The sequence below is a fragment of the Drosophila eugracilis genome, unplaced genomic scaffold (assembly GCF_018153835.1).
Source record: "Drosophila eugracilis isolate 14026-0451.02 unplaced genomic scaffold, ASM1815383v1 contig_2088, whole genome shotgun sequence".
Lineage (NCBI taxonomy): Eukaryota > Metazoa > Arthropoda > Insecta > Diptera > Drosophilidae > Drosophila > Drosophila eugracilis.
Window position 1 is genome coordinate 6,509,046 of NW_024572964.1, and position 19,988 is coordinate 6,529,033.

Genomic DNA, 19,988 nt, shown 5'->3' on the forward strand with positions numbered 1-19,988 from the left:
CAGCTGCCACGGCCCACGCGGGAAAAACAAGAGAACCGGCGGAAAAAATATCAAACTGCGGTTTTTGATTTGCAATAAATAAGCAAGAAAACGTTTGCCTGTTTGTATACCCTGTACTTATTGGGGAAAAGAGTAAGCTCGACTTGACAAAAAAGGGAATCTTGCAGGGGAAACCAGTTCGAGCTTAAATAATACATCTTTAAGGAGGATATTTAGCTCAGTTTTCTTATTAATTTTAACTCTAATATTTAATATTTTTTCTGTTATATAATTGGGTATCCCCACTTCGAGTTAACCACCTTTCGCACTCTTTTTCTCGTTTTTGTCAAGTGGGCATGAATGGCTGTGGCTATGGAAATGGAAGTTGGAGTAGAAGTCGAAGCCCATGCGCTTGTAATCCACTTTGCCAAACCGACCAAACCGACCGGACGTGGTTCTCGTTGGCGGTTGTCGTAGTCGTTGTTACCCACTCTCGAAAAGCATCGAACAGGAATCCCAAAGCCAAGCGAGGCATCTTGGTTAGCAGATTGTCCGACGTCCATTTGTACTTATGCAATCGATAAAGTGCTATCTCCGAGTCGAAGTCAAGTCACCTGCTGGACATGATGATTTGTTGGCTGTCCTCCCAAGTTGCTATTTTTCTGTGTGGGCTTGGAACGGAGTTTCTCGAGGTGCTATCGATAGTAGAAAGCAATCGATTTAAGTCTGGTTTTTAGTTCATTTTTTCGGGGGAATTGTAAGAAGATTTCATAAATCATTGTTTTTATGTAAGGAAATTACTTTTTGATAATAAGAAAGTAAAAAATGCTACAAAATCCACATCCAAAACTATGTTTAAAAGTTAAGCACGCACTTAGCTATCTGCTCTCAAATTGATGACATCCTGCAGGAATATATACTCACTTCCTGTCTTCGTTAACATATTCTAGACTTCCTTCCAACTTCTCTAACAGACAGCTGGTTAGTAAGCCTTGATCTGATAGGTATAGAGTGTGGGCAGCCAAGTTGGTACTTAGTCTTAAAAAATAAAAACATTTACATTTTTATATGCAGTTAACAAGCTTAGACACGCACCACGTTCTATAGACCGTGGAAATATACTTAATTTCATGGGTATTAAACAAATTAATTGCGTGGATGCAGTTTCGCAATTCTTGGCTCATAAATTATGACCAAAATGAGTAAGATCCAAGCTGCTGTTGATTTATGAGGCCAGTTTGCAGAGTCCAATGCACTCTCTTGTTAAAAATTTTAGTACAACAATGGGAAAGTGCACTGTAAATTGCTAAATTATGCGAGGTTAGGGATTGCTTTTCCCCTTCCAATAGTTTTTCTGTTTATTTTTTTCTACGCATGCGCGGCACAATTCTGGGCTGCTGTTAGTTTGGCCGTCCATTGGATTTATCCAACTTTGTGGTCTGCGTTAAATTGATTTGAATTTTCCGCCGCATTTTCCTCTCTCTCTCTCGTTGCAGTGACTTGCCGGTTTGCCCCCTCAAAAGCTTCCAAGTTAAAATGTGCCTCCCATGTGGGCGTTTTATTTCAGCTAAATTGGCAAACCGCGAATGCGGATCGTACGGCTATATGGTCGGCGTCTGTGTGTGTGTGTGTGGGCGATATATCTGCGTGTCTCTGCATCTGTCTGCGCGCTTGTGCTGGCACTTGTTTTCCTTTATGTAATTTCCTTGCAAATTATTTTCTTAATACCCAACTCTCGGGCCTAATTCAATTTGCGGTTTTTTTTCTTTCTTTCTTCTCCTTAACCGAAACGTTCCCAGCGGAATGGCCTTTGGAATGCGGAATGATGATACCCGTAGTTGGTGGCCGGGATAGCCACAAATTTAAATTTGTAAGTACTTGAGTAGTAAAGTGGTTCTCAGAGGAATGTGGGAATCTAAGAAACTTAGGGCTGTGGCTTGTAAAGTTCTTAGTAATTTGGGAGAAGTTATAGTGAGAAAACGGTATTTGTTTAGTATTTTTTTGTCTCCTAATATGCAATATGAGCTTTTGTTAGTATATTTTATACCAAAACAAATCCGTAACTAAGTGAGTTAAGCTATTCCACTTTTTCATGCCCATTTTATTAGTTTTATTTGGCAAAAATGATTCTCTTATGGCTAATAGTAGCTTATATATTATTCTATAATCCAGCAGAATTTTCCTTTCTTAAGGGTAAGCTTACTAAAATTCTACTTTAAAATCTTCTAAAACCGATAACTTTTCAGTTTGCAATCAAGGTGGCTCCTGTGTGATCGAGAAATGGAGGAACAAAACCCACTGGAATATCAAGTGCATGGAATGGATTGAGTTAGAGAAAGACGAAGTTGATAGTTGTCCAAAGCCCTGGAAATGTTGCCATACTACGGAGTACGAGAAGAGGATTCCCTTTCCGAATTAACCGTGAAGCCCTAAACTCAAGCTTAACAAAGTGACAATAACTTAAAAACTGGTTTCCAATTTTATGACCCATTAAAATTTATATGGCCAAAACAAAAGGGCACGAGCTGGTTTTGTTCTTCTGCGAAAAGGTATTAACAAAAGGCTGTCATAGAAGATTATTCAAGAAAACTCAATTTAAAATTTGTTACGTATGTAAAAATAACACCAGCGGAACTAGTCGGTAAAAACTTAACAGAAAAGTGTTAAAAATATTATTTAAAATAATTTTGTAAAATTATAACTAATCAAAGTGGGTAAAAGCATTTATTGATAGTTCCATCTGATTCGCAGGGCAGGTCAGGGTTATTCTAAATGGGCTTTGGCCAATCTGATTGGACAGCTCAGGGTTAAGCGGAGAAACTGCTGACCCAGCGGGGGAGTGATGGTGATGGTAATAGTAATGGTGAGGGGATAACATTCCCGACTGGGCTCCAAATACAAAAATGCGTATTCATTACAATTGATTGACAGACGGACTGGACTCAGGCCCAGACCAAATCAATTCATGCCTGAAGTGAGCGCCCAACGGACCATGGACCATTTACCAGTTGCCACCGACAAAAAAAAGAACTCCAAGCGGTCCACTGACCACCAGTACGACAGACCACAATCGGCAGCTTTTTTGCAGCCGCAATTTGATTTTTTTTTTTTTAGCAAAAAACAAAAACAAGCAAACACTAGGAAAAATAAGTAGAAAAAGTTATTAAAAATTTTAGAAAAATTTTAATATTTAAAAATTATAAATTATAAAGTTTCACAGAAAGAAGGGTAACCTTAAACCTTTTGCTTTCATCATTTTAAAGTGAAAATGACTGAAAAATTAAATCACAGTTTTCTGACTGTTGGCAAATGATTTTCCAGTGACATGAAACATTTTCCACTTTGGCAGTTTTTCATTGTTCATATAAATATTTTTTTGTTAACAACATTGACTTTAGTTTTTGGTTTTGTTTATGTTTAATTGCTTTTATCATAAATTTGATATTGTGTTTTAGATTTGATCATTCCGAAGGGCTTTGCTTCGATAAAACATTTTCAAGTTCACTGCGTGGGTGAAAAGTGTTTTTATTTTTCTTGTTAGTAGGTTTTTTTTCGCCTTTTATTGTAAACATTTTGCGTGGGTCATGGTTGGCATTGTTGTTATTTTTTCGAGAGCAGCAGCCAAGTGGATAGTGTTTGTCATCGCTGGTTTTCGAGTGAGTCAGCTTCCCGGCGAGTCGGAAGTGAATCGCAGCGATCTATAATTATGCCGCTATTTCTCTGCACTTCAATTTGCATTATTCCACAGAATATAGGAATGTGACTATTTATAGAGAAGTGGTGACAAAATAAAAGAAAACAACGAAGAGAAAGGTAGTTAAAAACAGAAAAACAAAACAGTTAAGACAGAAAAAGCAAACGAAAACAAATCAAATTAACCGCGAAATTGGATGTTTCTTGTTATTTTTTCTCTCGTTTCTGCTAGTTAACTTAACGCATATTTTTTGGAAAGTAAAGTAAGACCAGAAACAAACTGTTAAATGTGTCATAAAACCGCGAGAGCTGTCCGGTTAAATGAGTTGCAAACAAATCGGCGACCATAAATAACCCAAATGGCCGCTCGAATGGCAAATTTCGTGAGATTCTGCACTTTGATGCGCTCTCTCAAAGTTCGTGAAAACGTGAGTTGAGTTCGTTTGAGAAGAGTTACCTAAGCGTAGCCTGCGGGAAAACTAAAACTGGCTAGGAATACCAAAGAAAAAACCAAGGCGTTGCCAACTGGCCAATGGAAAACTGAAAACTACGGACCACTGAGCACAGGGCATCGCTCAGTTTCCAGGGAAAAGCCAATGACAAATACACTAAGGAAAAGGTAACTAAAATTTGTTTATAATTTTAGCTAGTTCTTATCAAGTCTAATTAAGTTTAAATTTTTACTAAAAAGACAAACTTAATTTGATTTTCCTCTAATATTTTCTAGTACAAGCAAAAGTAACTAGAATTTTTCTTCCTTTTCAGAAAGCCCTGCTAATCTCCCTTTTAGTCTTACTTTTTAGTATCTTTTCTGCCATAACTTCTTCTTAACACATGTTAAAAACCATTCACAGCCTTAAAAGCCAACTCTCTACTTCTGCACTCCACTTAATATTTGTTTTCTTTTATCTACCATTTAGCATTGACCCAGATTCCTGGAAAGGCGGCAACTTAACAACAAGTTCAGGCCATATGTGCCACATATAGAGGCACCATCTTGAGGTGATCGTCGAGTGAAATATCAGCATTAGTCAAAGCCAAAATCAAATGTATAGCCGTAAATTAATATTTATGGCACTTAAAAAGTATTTTTTTTTTATGCAAATCCAAAATCTGTGTCAAGCCGGCCGGAAATTTGCCAACACACACACACACACACACACATGCAGAAAATAGTAAAAATACACAGAAAATAAAATCACCCAAATGCGAATAAATCAAATGGCACTTCCGCTGCCATGTGTGGGCAGTGTGGTTACGATTTTCAGAGCTGGAGAACCCGCCGACAAACCGAATGAAAAGTGACAATTTCATTGTGGAAGACGTCGAGTATCTACAATTTTTTAGCCCCCAGACAAGCGCCCAGCCAAGTCAATGCCGCGGCTGTTGGATTTCGTACTTGTAAACAATTTTTGCTTGCTCTTTTACTGCCTTGTTGTGAAGTGCAATTTCGGGGGAAGCCCACGCACTACAAACCAAATAAGCAAAAACAGAAATAAAAACCAAAGGAAATATCAGCCCAGACAAGCTGGCCACCTCGTCTATCGGGTAATTCATTCATTTTCAATACGCCCCAGCTGCATTCACAGCTGATTCATTCACTCGATCACCCGTTCACGTTCCATTCATGAGACATTTTTGACAAACAGTCTTCGACAGACGCTGGCTGGCCTGTGGGTCGTCGCAGTCATCGTGGTCGTATCGAATATAGTAGTAGTTTTAGCCATGGTCCAGAGAGAGAGAGAGAGAGAGAGAGATCACCAAAACCATAATTGGCAGCGACCATCGATCAGTCGCCTTACTAATGCGGGCTTGTAGGTTGCATTTAGCCATTGATTTGAGTTCCCAAAGATTTAGTGCATCGCCTTGGTTTTGGCTTGGTTTATATGGCCGATCCAAGTTGGGCAATTTGTTAGGCTTTAATTGCCTGGTTTATGCGGGTTCGAGGTGGGCATAAAATCGGGTGATAAAAGATAATAAATCTTGAAGGTGTTTTTCTTTGGATTTGTAAACAAATTGGAGTTCTAAAAAGATCAGAAAATGTGTTTGTTTTCAACTTCAAAAAAAAAATCCTTTTGATAGTTTTGTTTTGGTTTTATCTACAACTTAAATTCTTGTTTTTATCATTTTAACCTAATGGAAACTTTCGCTGCAAAACGCTATTTAAGTCAATAATATATAACATTTAAATCCGTTTACTAAATCACCTCAAAAATGAACATTCCGTTCCACTTGATCCATAAACCATTGATATCTGCAACTTTAGATCTGTTTTTAAACGTATCTCCTAAGGAAAACCCAAAACATTTCAAGTCATAGCTTAAAAATTCAGATTAACTTTCCATCAACAAAAGACCCATAGACTAAATCGACCTTGGAGCATTAGTCTTATGCATAATCGGTTGGTCTAAAATGCATAATTATGCAGATGAAAAATCATCTGCCCAAAAGTCTCTTCTTGTATTAGCCTAACTAGTTTCGTATTCCTCCCTTTGGGCTTAAAAATTAGATTGAAATTAATTAAATGAAATTAAGTGGCTAATTTGGGATTCGAATTTCTTTAATAGTCGATGAAAAAAAAAAAACAAACAAGCCGCTGAAATTAGTTACGTATTTTCATAGAAAACGTATTAATTTAGTCGACTAGATGACAGGAAAAAAAGAAATCTTTGAAATATGTTTTTTGGTTAGAATTTTTCAAGTCTTTTGTTTGACAATAAATCTAAAGAAATTTGCTTTGCTAATGCCATGTTTAAACATCAATTTACGATGTTATCTTAATAGTTTATAAAAGTTGCTAATGTGCTAAAATAAATTTTAGTTATGCTAAGTTTTAGGGAACGTGAGAAGAGAGAAAATGTCTGGGAACTAATATTAAGTATTTGCAGAAAGTTGGCAAGGAAACATTAAGTTTTCCAAGAAGTTTAGGCTTATTCCAGTTTATATTAATAACAAACATTTATTTACTTAATCTCATATATTATACTGACTGATTAAAAGTCTGCCTTTGGCGCGAGTCTTCTATCTTGGGCTCCATCACCATAATTTGCTAAAACAATATTTCTGTTTTGGTTGTCAAATATTGCTGGCGACATTAGCACATCATTAGTAGGTATTTGTTGCCTTTTTTGGTTAAGATTTGTACTTCTGTTTCTGGTTTCTTGGCTACTGATCTAAGATCCTCCTTCTGGCCAACATTGGTCCATTATGCTAATGGCCTAAAAGCGGCTTTTTTTCGTGGTCCGCCGTTGTTGCAGAAGTTTATAATAAATTATAAAATATTTCTCTCAACTGGATTGGGCATAAATCTGCATAAATTATCCAACTGGGAACCCTATACGAGTATCCATCCCCCTCCAGGAATTGACAAGTTTTCAGCATTTGTCTGGCGCGTTACGCGACGCCATCTCGATGGTAATCTGCCACAAAGACTTCGAAGCCAGCATACCAAATGAGGATGGCCATCACGTGTGGGCGCCACTTCGAGTGGATGCCACACACTGGGCGTTAAAGTTTATTGTGATTTCTAGAGAATTATTGTAAGAATTTTTAAGCAATAAGAAACTCTAAAATAATGTTTAAATTTGTTGGAAAATTAGTTTCAAATTTTAAAAACATTTTTTAAGATTTTCGAAAAAGGTTTTTTATGCCCAGAATCATAATTAAAGTAAACTTATTTCTATATCCTAAAAATGCACATAGAAAATCTTGAATTTCTCACATTTTTTCTCAGTGCATCAGAATGCATACCCCATTTGTATCTTTCTTTTCTCTGGTGTTTTTAATGTGTCTAAGATTTAATTTCCTTCTTTCGATCTATTGCCGTTTATTGTGGCGTTTAAGGCGCTTTCTCAGCTCTATGCCGAAGATCATTAATCAATTCTTTCCCTGGGCGGGGCTGGTAAATATTTTGACCAATATTTGTACCAGTTTTATCAGTTTTTTGTTCGCGTTCGGCTTTTGTTTTTTATGAGTTTCTGAATTTTTAATTTGCTGTAAATAGAGCGTGTGATTGGCCCCGCCATAGCGACGTCGGAGTTGATTTCAACATTTTTTTTTTCGGTTCTTATATCTTAAAATATAACATTTTTTAATGCCTTGTGATTGATTGGTTTGGCTTTTTAATTTATAAGAATCAACGAGAACCAACAAGAATCAGGCATTTGTAAGTATTTCTTTGTGAAATCAATCTCGGAGATAGAATATTCGGTTACAGTTTTGTAATTGCTTGATTGACAGCTTGAATTGGCTGAGTTGGCAAAACAAAAATTAATAAAGTCAATAAGGAATTTAAAAATATTTTGAAGCTGTCATTGTTTTAAGTGAGTCCTCAATTGGTGAATGGACGGATGCGAAATAGATCACAGATCATGAGGTCTTAACTCGTAACTGACCTTACAACCAATATTTACATGGCTAACTCATCTTTAGTAACTTGAAATATTAGCTATTAACTATGGTTAGCTATGGTGGCGTTACCCACATGATTAATAGAGCAACATCTATCGTTAGAGACGATCACCTGAAATGACACTGAAGTTAGAAACCAAGCCCAAACCAGCTAAACCTCAGATTATGGCCGATGAACATGAGCAGCAAGTACGCCGAGAAAGAAGATCTAATAGCTGAAGCTCAGCTATCAGCTAACCACTCGATGGTTATGAAAAGTTACCCAATCCCAGTTTCAGGTGTTTGGTTTGTCAATGGATGACAAAACCAGTGTAAAACCTCATGTAAGACCGAGACTTTCCACTCCCTCCCCACTTGGGCAATTTGCCACGCTCTTTAGAGTGTGTATCAAATTCAAAATAATCCAGCTACAAATTGCCTCTAAAAACGTGATCGAGTTGACATTGAAATGTTGTTTTGTTGGCAAACTTGGCATGAAAAACTTAATAGCTACGCCACACAGATCACACATATCGCCCTATGAAATCAACTATATACAAATATAATGGACTGTCAGGCTTGGTTTATAATGAAAAGAACGGAACGCTTCAATTGATAATGAAAATACACAATTAAGAGTTCAACTGATTTAACCCGACAAAAATTGAAAAGCCTTACGTCTCGCTTCGATTGAATTTGTTTTGAGAGTCAAGTACAATCTTTAAATACAAAAATTCCTATAAAATGACATACATATAGCTATATATATAGTTTATAGCTTTTACCACAAGATGACATAAGACTCGGAAATATTTGGCACTCATTGTTCTTGATTTTGCTTGTAAATCGTTTGACCGACAGGTTAATAAATCAAACCCACTTTTAACATGGCTATAAATGCTCCGTTATGCTGTGGTTTGGCACTCTCAAGATCATAGACAATGTTCTCTTATATAAGCTGCCTATCAAAACTGTAAATCAGTTTAAAAAAAAAACCAAATGACAATGCGAAATGATAATGTCCAGAAATAGAACTTGAGAAGACTCGTAGGTAATTTACTAGGGAACATGCGAAACACAGTTTGTTTTGTATGGAAGATGTATGTTTGATAGGAAATAGGGTGTGTGTGGAGCTGGTTATCTCTGATCGATGACTGATCATGGCATGGCAATATTCTATAAATTATAAATTACCTACACATTTTTCAGTGCTTCTGTTGGCAAAAAACATTCAATCAATTTCCTGTCTAAACTTTCTATAGAAACTGCTGCTGCTGCTTAACGATTGGAACTTTATAATTAGAACCTTCCGAAGAGGCCGAAGATCGGCTCATCAAAAGTTGTACTTTGCCACCGCTTAAATGTGTTTACGATGTCTTGGCCATGGCTTCTTGAGATTGAAACGTCTCTTAATTGCATGTTAATTGCTCTAACCACCAGAAGACAACAGAGAGAAGATCGGGAGATTCTGTATCTTCCAAAGAGAAGTCACCGAAGAATTCTCTCGGGGTTTGTTCTGTTTTCTTCGGTCTTTTCTTTATTTTCTGTTCTGTTGTAGTTCTGTGTAAACTGGACTGCACAGGTTCGGGCTAAAACAGTTGCACTCATTTGTTGGCCCAGTCGTTCTTGCGCTGCTCTTGATCTTCCGTTGCGCTGCTTCTCGGGTTCTCCATCGCCCCTTCTCAAGTTCCCGAGTGCAAGTACCCAGTGTAGTAAGTGTGGCTATATGGCTGCGTCTCTGCCTTTTGCCCCCGCAGCCTCTGGCATCCTAAAGACAAAGACAAGTTTTTCAAGTTTTCCGACCGGGGGCACATGAAGTCATTCAAGTGGAAGCAACGAACTGGACGGTAGTCGTGGACAGGCGAAAGGCTTGTGGTCTCCGGTCTCTTGTCTTTCCTACTCCAAGCTGTCATTCGCACTTGAAGATCAAGTGATATATGTCTGGCTGTCTGCCTCCATATATGCTACATTTCTGTGGAACGAAGACAAAAGTAGAACCCCTTGGCAGTCGTCGTACGTATATATTTACATGGTATCAGGCAATGTCTATGGGGAGCCAATAAGTTTCGATTAGATAAGAATCGGGTACTTGATGCAGTCCCCAGTCTCCTCTATGAGGTGTTCCTCGATGGTGTAAGTGAGCAAGTTATAGACCACTTCACGTCATAAGCATTGGGAAACTGTGAAGTGTTCTAAATGGTGAAGGTATTGACTAACAGTTTTCTGAAGTGGTTGTAGAAAAGGGGGTCAAAATATATGGGAATAATATAATAAGTTACTTTACCTACTTATAATTAAAACAAAACAATTTTCACAAGGGCATGAGCATTCTTGAAAGCCCGAAAGACTATAAATCCCCAAAGCCACCAGCCCTACCTACTAAACTTAATGGCCACTAAAGTTTCATACTTCTAAGAACTTACTAACCCTGCTAGCCCTTACTAGAACTGACCGCATTGTAACACCTTGAAAGTCTAAAGTGACTTGCGATGCGATAAAGTCGGAATATAACTTGGATTTTGGTTGGGCCTGCCCCTTTATCGCCTTTTGTGTATTTTTGTGGCTTGGCTCAGATATAGAAACCCAGAACAAACCCCAACCCAAAGCGGAGCACTGACCCAATTCAAAATTGAAATGAATATTCCTAAGGTCTGTAAACGGGTCATTGTGCCGGTGTTTTTGTACGGATTCACAGTCAGGTGTTAATTAAATTTATTTAAACCCTCTTGAGGTAAATCAACGATTTCAATGACTCGATACCGAGGTAAATGAAGCGTGCCCAAATAGGTTTGCCCTTTAGGGTTTGGCTTCCAATTCGGGAAATGAGTTGACAATTTGAATGGAAAACTCGAGAGCGAGACCAAACCAGATATTTAACCACACTAGATTGGATAGGTTCAGCTTGGATAGAGCCAAACCACTCACACAAATATTGTGGCTAAATGTAATTGCCAAAAGCATCAACACAACTTTTATCACAAAACCTGTCACTTGCGCCCGACGACTATGCCAAATGGCCTCAACATAACTTTTGGACATAATTAAGCCATCAAACCAAATATCTTGGCCATTTGCGTTGACAGTAACTTGTCGCTGTGTTGGACAACAGTGAGCAAAGCATACGCTGCTCACAAAACTAATTAATTAAAATAAACTACTCAAAAATGCTGACAACACTTTGGCAATTTCTGCTTTTGGCATTTCGCTTACGACACTTGTGGGATGTGATGGGTTGAGATGATTTAAGCAGAATTTAGTGATTAAATCAAGCATTACCAAATAATTTTGATGGTTTACGGGTAAATAGGAGTGTTATCTGATCATTGTATAAATTGTTTTTAATTATTTTTCTATAAATCGAATTTAAAATGTGTTTATTCAATAATAAAAATAATTTTCTAGGGTGGCATCCAAATTCAACGTGACCCATCACAACTTGAGTGTGCCCAGATGACTACTCAGAAAGAATATCACAACGTGAAAATGAGAAGTTTTATTCAAGGAGCTTAAAGAAGAGAACGAGGAAGCGAGAAGGCGTAAAAACAATACCGCGATCACGAAATGGCAAAAATTGTTTCAACCTAATAGTTGGTTACTTTTCCCTAACTACTAAACAAACGATGGAAAAGCCATGGAAAAGCCATGGAAACCCGACAACTTCCCCAAAGAAACACCAAACAAATGTCCAGTCAATAACCAATCTGTTAGCCATGCAGTATTGCTGGTTACCACAAGAGCGACGTGAACCCGTTTTCCGGGAAAAGCCACCGGTGGTCATCTCAAATAACCGATTCCAACGCATCCGTGCCCATGCCTACCAGACGGCAAAGCAGGAGCAACTCCATCAGCTGCAGCTGCGCAATGAGGCTGATGAGAAAATCCGAATTGGAGGTGAGGAACTCCTCAAGAAATTCGCAGGCCGGAATCTCTGCATCTCGCGGGAAGAGGAGTGCGCCCGGGAACTTAAGCAAATGCAAGAGCAGCATCTTGAGGCTAAGCGACTAGCGGAGGAGGAGACCAAGGCTTCTCGTTTGGAGCATCAGAAAACTAGGACAAAACGCATTGAAGCTGCCCAGAAACTTCTAGAACAACTACGGCCTGGCCCAAGGGAATTACAGTGTGCTCGCCTACAAAGTGAAGTTATGCGAAGTGTCAATGTCCAACGTGAAGTCCAAGCGGAGTTCGCCAAGGCCAACCAGCGTCAGAAGGAACTGGACAGAAAGATCTTCCAAGAGCAGGTGCTGCGTGGTTTCGAGGAGGCCCAACAGCGCCACAAGGAGCAATGCCAGCAGCTGGGCCAGCACAAAAGGGAGCTTCTCCAATTAATAGCGGAGAGGGAACGGGAACGACAGGTGGGTTTTCAGAAAACCTATATATCATTCATATATGGAGTGTCATAAATTTCCAAAACTAATAATTTTCCTTTCCTACATCAGGCGACCAAAGCCAAGGAGTTGCAGGAAGCCTTGCAAGAGCGGGAGCGCAATCAACGTATGTTGAAAGATCAGCAGGACAAGGAAAAGCAACAGCAGGCCACCAAGCAGCGCCAGAAAAGGGATGAGGCACTAGCCTCCTTGGTCATGTCGGAGCAACGTCAGAAGCGTCTTCAAATGCTCGAGGAGGTGGAGCAGGTGCAGTGCGATATCCACAACGAAGCCAAAGGATACTTGGAGAAGCTCAAACGTGACAGAGCCAAGGAGCGAGTGGAGCAGCGCATTCGGCGAAATGAGAAACTGGCCAAGGAGTTGGCTCCTCGTCTGCACTATAGTGCACGTGAGGATGAGGAGCGCCACAAACGTCAGGTGGATGAAATGCGAAAAGTCCACAGTGCCGAGCAGGCTAAGAGAAGGGAATCTAAGGAGAAAGCCAAGAATGCCCGTTTGGCTATACAAAAAGAGGAGGAGGAGCTGTCCAGGAAAATCCGTCAAAGAGCTGAAGAGAAACGCAAGAAGGCCGTTATGCTGCGCCTTCAAAACGATCTTACCAATGTCCAGTTCAAGCAACAGCAACGTCAGGAGCATCTCCAACGAATCAGAGATCTCCGCCGCGATCTGGATGAGCAGGTTAAGAAGCGCATCGAGGAGGAGACTCGACCAGGTACCAACTACAATAGGGAGGCCCAACTGGAGGAGCTACGAGAGGATGCCTTCTTCTTCGACTATGCCCGCCAACTGATGGACGAGGCCAATGCCAAGGGGTGTCCCCTGAAGCCATTTATACGGGCCGTTGGTCAGTACAAAAATGATAATGGTATAGGAGCGGAGATAAGGGTTCCACGTCATATGGTAACCCGATTGCCCATGGGCAGGCGAACTCAAGGTGATAGTAAGATGGAGGGTAAGGAAAAGTCCTTGGCGGAACAGGAACCCAATGCAGATGAGTTGAGTAAGGAGGAAAAATTACAGAGACAGAGAATCGAAGAGAATCTTAAGAAAATTGAGGAATTGGTGTTGCAAGAGGCCAAGGCTAAAAAGGATTTAAAGAGCTCAAAGAAAGACTAAAATTAGAGAACATTTTTGATAAAATTGGAAATAGAAACCATTATATTATTTTTTAAGAACTTAATGCTTAAGATTTCATTTTGAATAATTAATCCAAAGAAACCTCAAAACAAAATGGTTGAAAATAAAACCCCTAACTTGACATGAATTGTGGTTAAATTTGTAGGCTGTAACTTGATGGCGAGGTATTTGAGGGATATCCATTACAGTGGCAACTGGAAACTCCTGATCAAATGTATTGGATTGCAATTAAAGGTGCGAAATTTAATTCGATGAAGATCGATTTCCAATGACATTATTCACTGGTTTAGCATTTGCTAAGACAGCAGGCTCAGAAAAGAATTTCAAAATGTTTAGTTTTTTAAAATACGTCACAGGAGAAGGTAGCTGTATAGAACTGCTAAAAATATTTAAAATTAAAAAAGGAAAATTAGAAACTAAATTACTCGTAGTACAATAATATCATAGGGAAATTGAAATGGCACCTAATCTTGTGACCAATTATGGAACTTTCACCGTAACCCTGGAAGATCTTGAAAAACTAATTTCTCCCCAAGAGATTGAGTGGTTGGAACAAAAGAGAAGCGAGCAGATGCAGTTGAAATTCGATCGTGAAATAGTTCAGGAAAATCTGGATAAACTGTTGCATCGTATCTATGATCTGGACGATCAGCTGGATATGGAACCACTTAGCGATGAGGAGTTCCAATCTCAGGACTCCCTGAGGAACAAGCTGAATCTGCAGCATCAGCAGATGGCCGAGCGACTTGTTCGGATTGGCAAACAACTGGCCAGGGCAACATTGGAACTCAAGAATCGGGGAAATGCAGTCTACGAGGATCTATTAGCCAGGGGAGTAATATAAAAGTACATAATTTAAATTTGTATTTTATTAAGCTGAGGAAAATCAAAATTTTGGGTTCATAAATATTTTTTATAAGTTTTAAATGCTTGTTTTTTACTCATTACTTTTGCCAGAAAATTTAACCAGAAAACTTATAAAAAATCAAAATAAACTTTATGACGGAAATCTTCTAAAAAGGAAGTTGGAATATTTTCCATTACTTATAACGATCTTATCGTTTACAACTTCATTTCAATAAATTGTGTAAGAAAAGCCAGTCAAATGGAAATCTACTGCCCCCAAAGAAACATAAAACCCATTTGATTATTGCCACCCCAAAAGGCATATTGAGTAAGCGAGTGAATTATCTGTTTTTTTGGCTCGTCACTCAAATGGGTTTTCAGTGAGGTTCAGTTTTTAAGGTTTTTGTTTCGGAGTTCTATTTACCTTCTAAGCAAAGGTCTGGCAATGAATGGTTGGTTGGTGTTTTTTGTTAGGTATCTTTTCTGTATTTGCCCGACGCTTAAAAGTTTTTATCTTCTGGCGATGTCGTCGTCGTGAACTTGTTGATTTTAGATACAAACTCGAGTCGTTGTCCCAGCGTTGTCAACGTGTGTTGTAGTCGTTTTTATTTGCGCAACGAAACGGAAAAAAAAATACATTTCAGAAAATAACCAACTTGAAGGTTAATGTATGTAGCTTCTTCCATGCCTTGTGCATTTTGTATTTGATTGCAAATAAGGCCGAAACAAAAAAGCCAAAACTTCAGCCAAAAAGGAAGTAAGCTTCGGTTTCAGCTTCGCCAGACGTTTATGAAATATTATGTCCACACTCAGAATTCCCAGAATTGATGTTTGAATTATGAATTTGAACTGACACAGGTAGAACTCTCCTTTGTTTCTGGTCTTAGCTTGCCAATTAACCAAAGGATTTGGCTGTCTAAGGAAACTGGTTATGAGATCACATCATGTTTGCCGGCTAATTATGTTAAATGATTTGGCAAATGAAGCGTCTGTATGGAGTCTGTCTAATGGAGTGTGTCGAGCAAAGGTCTTACAACTTAATAAATTGAGCGTATTTTTCAAGCTATAGAAGCTATAAATGAGATCATTATAGTTATATATAGTTTATTCCTGAAGTAACTGGAATGTTTAACTAGCTTATTTACTTACAGAAGTGCTAATCAAAGGGAGGCAACTGTGAATTAACATCAAAACTTACCTGGAAAGAGAAAATATACAAAATTAGTTATGTCATTAAACGTTATTTTTAACTATAAGATATCTTATAAAAATAGAACTGATCTCATTATATGCCCATTATAGTTGTAAGCATATCTCATAAAAAAAATCCTCTTCATACAAGCAAACATTTTGGCTCTTACACATGTACTACACTATCCTACAAACATTTTAATAGCTCATTAAAGAAGCAACCAAAAAAAAAAAACAACGAAAATTCCATGAAATTTAAGTAGCACACAGAATCATTAAAAAGCAAACACACATGTGACATCAAAATGTTATTATGTCTCAACTTCTTTGAGAAGCTCTTTGAACAAAAGAACAAATTTGTATCTAGCGCAAGTCGATTGGTATTAATTGTTTTGACATTTAACTAGATAAACCCCCCTTAGCAACCCTCCTAGATGAGCTGCCAATTTAGGGTTTTGCAAAACACTTGACAGCAATTAAGTGTAAGTGCGACTGACATTACTGTCCCCTGCCATTGACACTCGGGATTTTAGCTTGTCGTTTTGCATTCCATGGGTAATTTAAAGGGCAGCAGACTGTGGAAGGCGCCAGATCTTGTGATTATACAGATTTATAAATAAAAGAGCACAAAATTTACTTCTTTAGATGTTAAGCTAAAGTGGGAATCTTAAAAAATATTACTTTTCAATGTTACATTATGAACAAAGACCATATTTGGATTTACAATCCAAAATTCTTATGATCATCTGGGTGGGTCTGATTCTCCGTCTATATATGTTCCTAATTGTTTTACAACCATAAAAACTATTTCAAAACCCATTAAAACACTTTTATTGATTCACACATTTGCCATATTCCACTTAGAAGTGTCAGCGGTGTCAGTGTCATTCAGATAATGCAGAAACCTTCAGATTAACAATAAATAAAACAGAATTACAATTACAATTAAAGAATCGTGGTCAGAGCAAATCACGAAGCTTACAAAACTTGATTTCTGCCTGTTGTAATAAAAACAAAAAAATACGAAATAATACACAGAATTAAGCTTGAAAAATGAATCGTAACAAAATTGTGGTATTATATTAACCTGGTATTAACCCGGCTGGATCGGCAACTCTTCCGCTTTGTAATTAATCAATTTCAGGCACTCGCAATGCATACAAAATAAATCGCGCGCATTGTGTGAGAAATCAGCAGCCGTGCTGCTTGGTTTTATAATAAAAATGTTCAAATTTACGAGACAAAGGCGAAACATTGACGGCGGCAACATGTATCCAAAGTCTGTGACTCTGGATCTTGGATCGGATCGCGGAGGCAGCCAAACAAGAGCCCCCCTCAAACATCCGCAGTGCTGGGAAATTTTGCATTATAGTATATATAGGAGTATATGGCCGAAGTTCCTGGGCATATGTATTGTGTTTATGGACTTTCGTTAAATGTTTCCCAACATTATGAAAGTAGCAGAGGCTGAAGCAAGGAAAAGCGAAAAGTGCTGCCAGGAAGTCGAATGGAAAAAGCAACAAAACTATGAAAAAATTGGGAAAAATAAAGTTAATCTCTAGAAGAAACTTAGTTCATAAAAAAATTCAATTCAAATAGGAAAATATTTAAACCAACTTATAAGGAAAAGAATATTTCAAATTTTGTGACTCATTAAAAAAAAAAACAGGAAAATTCTGGACCCTATGTTATCTCTCCATAGCCTAGCCTTTCCACTGTACCTGAGCAACGTAGTATAGCCCAACAGTTTTCCTACTTAGCCATGGCCTATAATTTATGTTTGGCTGCATTTAACCGCCAGGCAGACGACGTCTCGGCCATTGAGCGCATTTGGTAGTCGTGCCGTTTGGGCCTGGAAATTTGACTGCGGTTACTTCCTTGGCTTCGTATCGCCCATTGAGCATCGCAACGCATAAATCAAACTTTGGTCCCGGCACCGAGGTTTTCCTGGCCAGAGTTTTGTGGATATTCCGAAAACGTTTGGTTTTGGCTATATCAAGTTGCCAGCTTCTTGGAAGTCAGATGGGTCCATACAGCCAGGCCAGTTGCCAACGAATTTATGGGCTTTTAATGCTGCAAACTTCTTTCTCGGCTGGCGTTGACATTGTAGCGGTAAATGTTGATAAATTAATTCGCTGCAATGTTGCAATATTGCATTGATGCCGTGTTGCCGTGTTGCCGTGTTGCCGCGTTGCAGGTACCTGGTGAGTCAGCTGACCCCAAAAAAGGGTTCCACAACAAAATGTCAAAATAACGGCGGGGGTTTGTTTTTTTTAAGCAAAATTTTTGTAAAGCTAAAAAATGTAAGAAATATTTGCTTTAAGAGAGAAAATTTCTTCTTCGAAATCATTCACATCCATCAAAATCAAAATTAAACTGGCTTAATCCGCTTTGAGTTTTCAGGTGTCAGATCAATTTCCTTGATTGCCAAAATTTTTGTAATGAGCTAAGATTTAAAGATCAAAGATTACAGAGGGTTCAAAAAACTTGAGCTTGTTCCGCCCTTTTGTTATTGTTTCGGTTTCATCTGCACGATGAATCTTCTAATTAAATGAAATGTTTAGTCATTAGGCCGTAATTTCACTTTGGCGAGGTGAAAGTCATAAAGGAAAGACAGCAAGAGGAAATACAGAAAGTAAAGACACTAAATCATCTGAGCGGCAATTAAAAAGAGTGAGAAAAAAACACTTCATAAATTACAGCAATGCGACACGCCCACCTTTTGTAAAAAAGCAAAGCCAAAGTTGATTATTTATTTTTTAAGCGAAAAGAGGAAACAATAAGTGAATGAATGAATGACAACACTCAAAATCGCATATTCATTTGCCAAAAATTAGTCAGCCAAGTGGCTGGCTTAAAATAAAACAAAAAAACAATCACCGATATTATGACAGCCACAGGCTTACGTGTAAATACGGAAAACAAATTTCAATTTCCATTCGAGGGCTCTTCAAAATTATTAAGTTTTCGGTGATTTAAGGCCCACGCTTTTTCAAATTTTGCAAATGTATTTTTTATTTTTATATAAAAAAAGGTTATAAATTAAGCAAGATTTTTCTTTTTTTTTTGTAAGAAGTCTTTGTAATATAAAGATTTTGTTACAGATTTTGTAGATTTTGTTGATTGATTTTAAAGATATTAAAAATAGTCCTAAGACAGCTTAAAAATGTCAAAAGATTTTAGTAAGAAAACTAAATGTCTTGGTACTTTAACCAGCTTAGCCCATTTCTCAATCGATTGGAATTTGGCACGCGAATTGTTAGAGCCTTAGAGATAAGATAAAGTGCTGACATACATATATATTTATATCGATATATATATATATAAACATCAGAAAAAGTTACACCTCATTGTAGTTTGCACCTTGCCCGCAGAGGGGCGCACCTGTTGCCAAATCGATAAGGTTTTTGGCGTTTTTTTTTTGTTCTGCGGGCGCCAAGCGAAAAGTCGGTCGGACTTTTCAAATATTTACAAATAATTAAAAACGGTAATTGGCTTTGCTTGTTGTTGTCGTTGCCTAGCTTGAGTCTAAATAAACAATTTCAGCCGCTATCTGGGCAAATTGTCGCGGCGCTTGACAAAAACAATAAGAAATAGTTGAAGTTAAAGTTAAGTTAAAGTTGGTTAGAAAAAGATGGCTTAAGTTTGTAGTGCAAATACTAAAGACAAATTTGCATTTGTAAACAAAAGTCGACAAATGTTAGTTAAGCGCTTTTTTGCACGTCTCTTTTTAAGTTGCTTACTTTTTGTTTTTTGTTTTTTTTTTTAGTATTTTTAGACAATCTTTGGCATGTTGATCTTAACTTTTATGCAGGGTAGGCGTTTGTTCGAAAACGTGACTTTTGATGCGAGAGTTTTTAATGGGGAAGATGGGCCAACACATTAATGGAGATGGCAAGGTCTGATAGGTCTATGTGTTAGATGCCAAAATCAGATATACTAAAGTAGAGGCCAAGGGGAACTTCCCAACAAACTCCTCAATGAATTGGAATTATTATCCATAAATCAGCGCTTATTCCTTTCGAACACATTGTCCCCATATGCTTAAGCCATTCAAGGTTTTTTCCCATCGCCAATTAAATTTCATGAATGTAATTGCAAATCCATTGAACAGATATATATATGTATATATATGTATATAGTTTGTATCTTTTCTGCTACTTCTTTTTTGCCACTCCATTTGAATTCGGTGGCCATGTCCTCGGCTACTTGTTCACGTCTCTTTTCCGAAACATCACAAAAAGATACCGACAGACCCCCAAAGACATCGGCAAACTACTCACGCCTACAACTTAACAGCGATTGCCACCATTTCAAGCGGTTACTCTGCAAGTACAGGGTGTATTGACTATGGTGAATGGTATAGAT

The 19,988-nt window shown here is 38.1% G+C and overlaps 4 protein-coding genes across 14 annotated transcripts in view; 3 read left to right on the plus strand and 1 right to left on the minus strand.

The window, feature by feature from the left end:
• LOC108107800 (protein TANC2) overlaps nucleotides 1-19,988 on the minus strand; it is a 56,421-nt gene that overhangs the window by 22,240 nt on the left and 14,193 nt on the right. The gene's annotated exons all lie outside the window — the stretch shown is intronic.
• On the plus strand, nucleotides 1,595-2,613 carry LOC108107806. Its single transcript, XM_017215536.1, has 2 exons — nucleotides 1,595-2,172; nucleotides 2,226-2,613. The coding sequence occupies exons 1-2, from the start codon at nucleotides 2,103-2,105 to the stop codon at nucleotides 2,396-2,398; spliced, it is 243 nt and encodes an 80-aa protein (XP_017071025.1). The 5' UTR covers nucleotides 1,595-2,102; the 3' UTR covers nucleotides 2,399-2,613.
• Nucleotides 11,519-13,792, plus strand: LOC108107803 (trichohyalin). Its single transcript, XM_017215531.1, has 2 exons — nucleotides 11,519-12,413; nucleotides 12,498-13,792. Exons 1-2 carry the CDS (start codon nucleotides 11,682-11,684, stop codon nucleotides 13,560-13,562), a joined length of 1,797 nt encoding a protein of 598 aa, XP_017071020.1. The 5' UTR covers nucleotides 11,519-11,681; the 3' UTR covers nucleotides 13,563-13,792.
• LOC108107805 lies at nucleotides 13,930-14,510 on the plus strand. The gene has a single exon (XM_017215535.1). The coding sequence runs from the start codon at nucleotides 14,041-14,043 to the stop codon at nucleotides 14,425-14,427; it is 387 nt and encodes a 128-aa protein (XP_017071024.1). The 5' UTR covers nucleotides 13,930-14,040; the 3' UTR covers nucleotides 14,428-14,510.

Bases quoted from the DNA above. Each gene is read 5' to 3' on its own strand.
- LOC108107806 (XM_017215536.1), top strand. From the start codon at position 2,103: ATGATTCTCTTATGGCTAATAGTAGCTTATATATTATTCTATAATCCA. The intron at 2,173-2,225 runs GTAAGCTTACTA...ATAACTTTTCAG, and splicing joins AGAATTTTCCTTTCTTAAGG to TTTGCAATCAAGGTGGCTCC.
- LOC108107803 (XM_017215531.1), top strand. From the start codon at position 11,682: ATGGAAAAGCCATGGAAAAGCCATGGAAACCCGACAACTTCCCCAAAG. The intron at 12,414-12,497 runs GTGGGTTTTCAG...TTCCTACATCAG, and splicing joins AGAGGGAACGGGAACGACAG to GCGACCAAAGCCAAGGAGTT.
- LOC108107805 (XM_017215535.1), top strand. From the start codon at position 14,041: ATGGCACCTAATCTTGTGACCAATTATGGAACTTTCACCGTAACCCTG.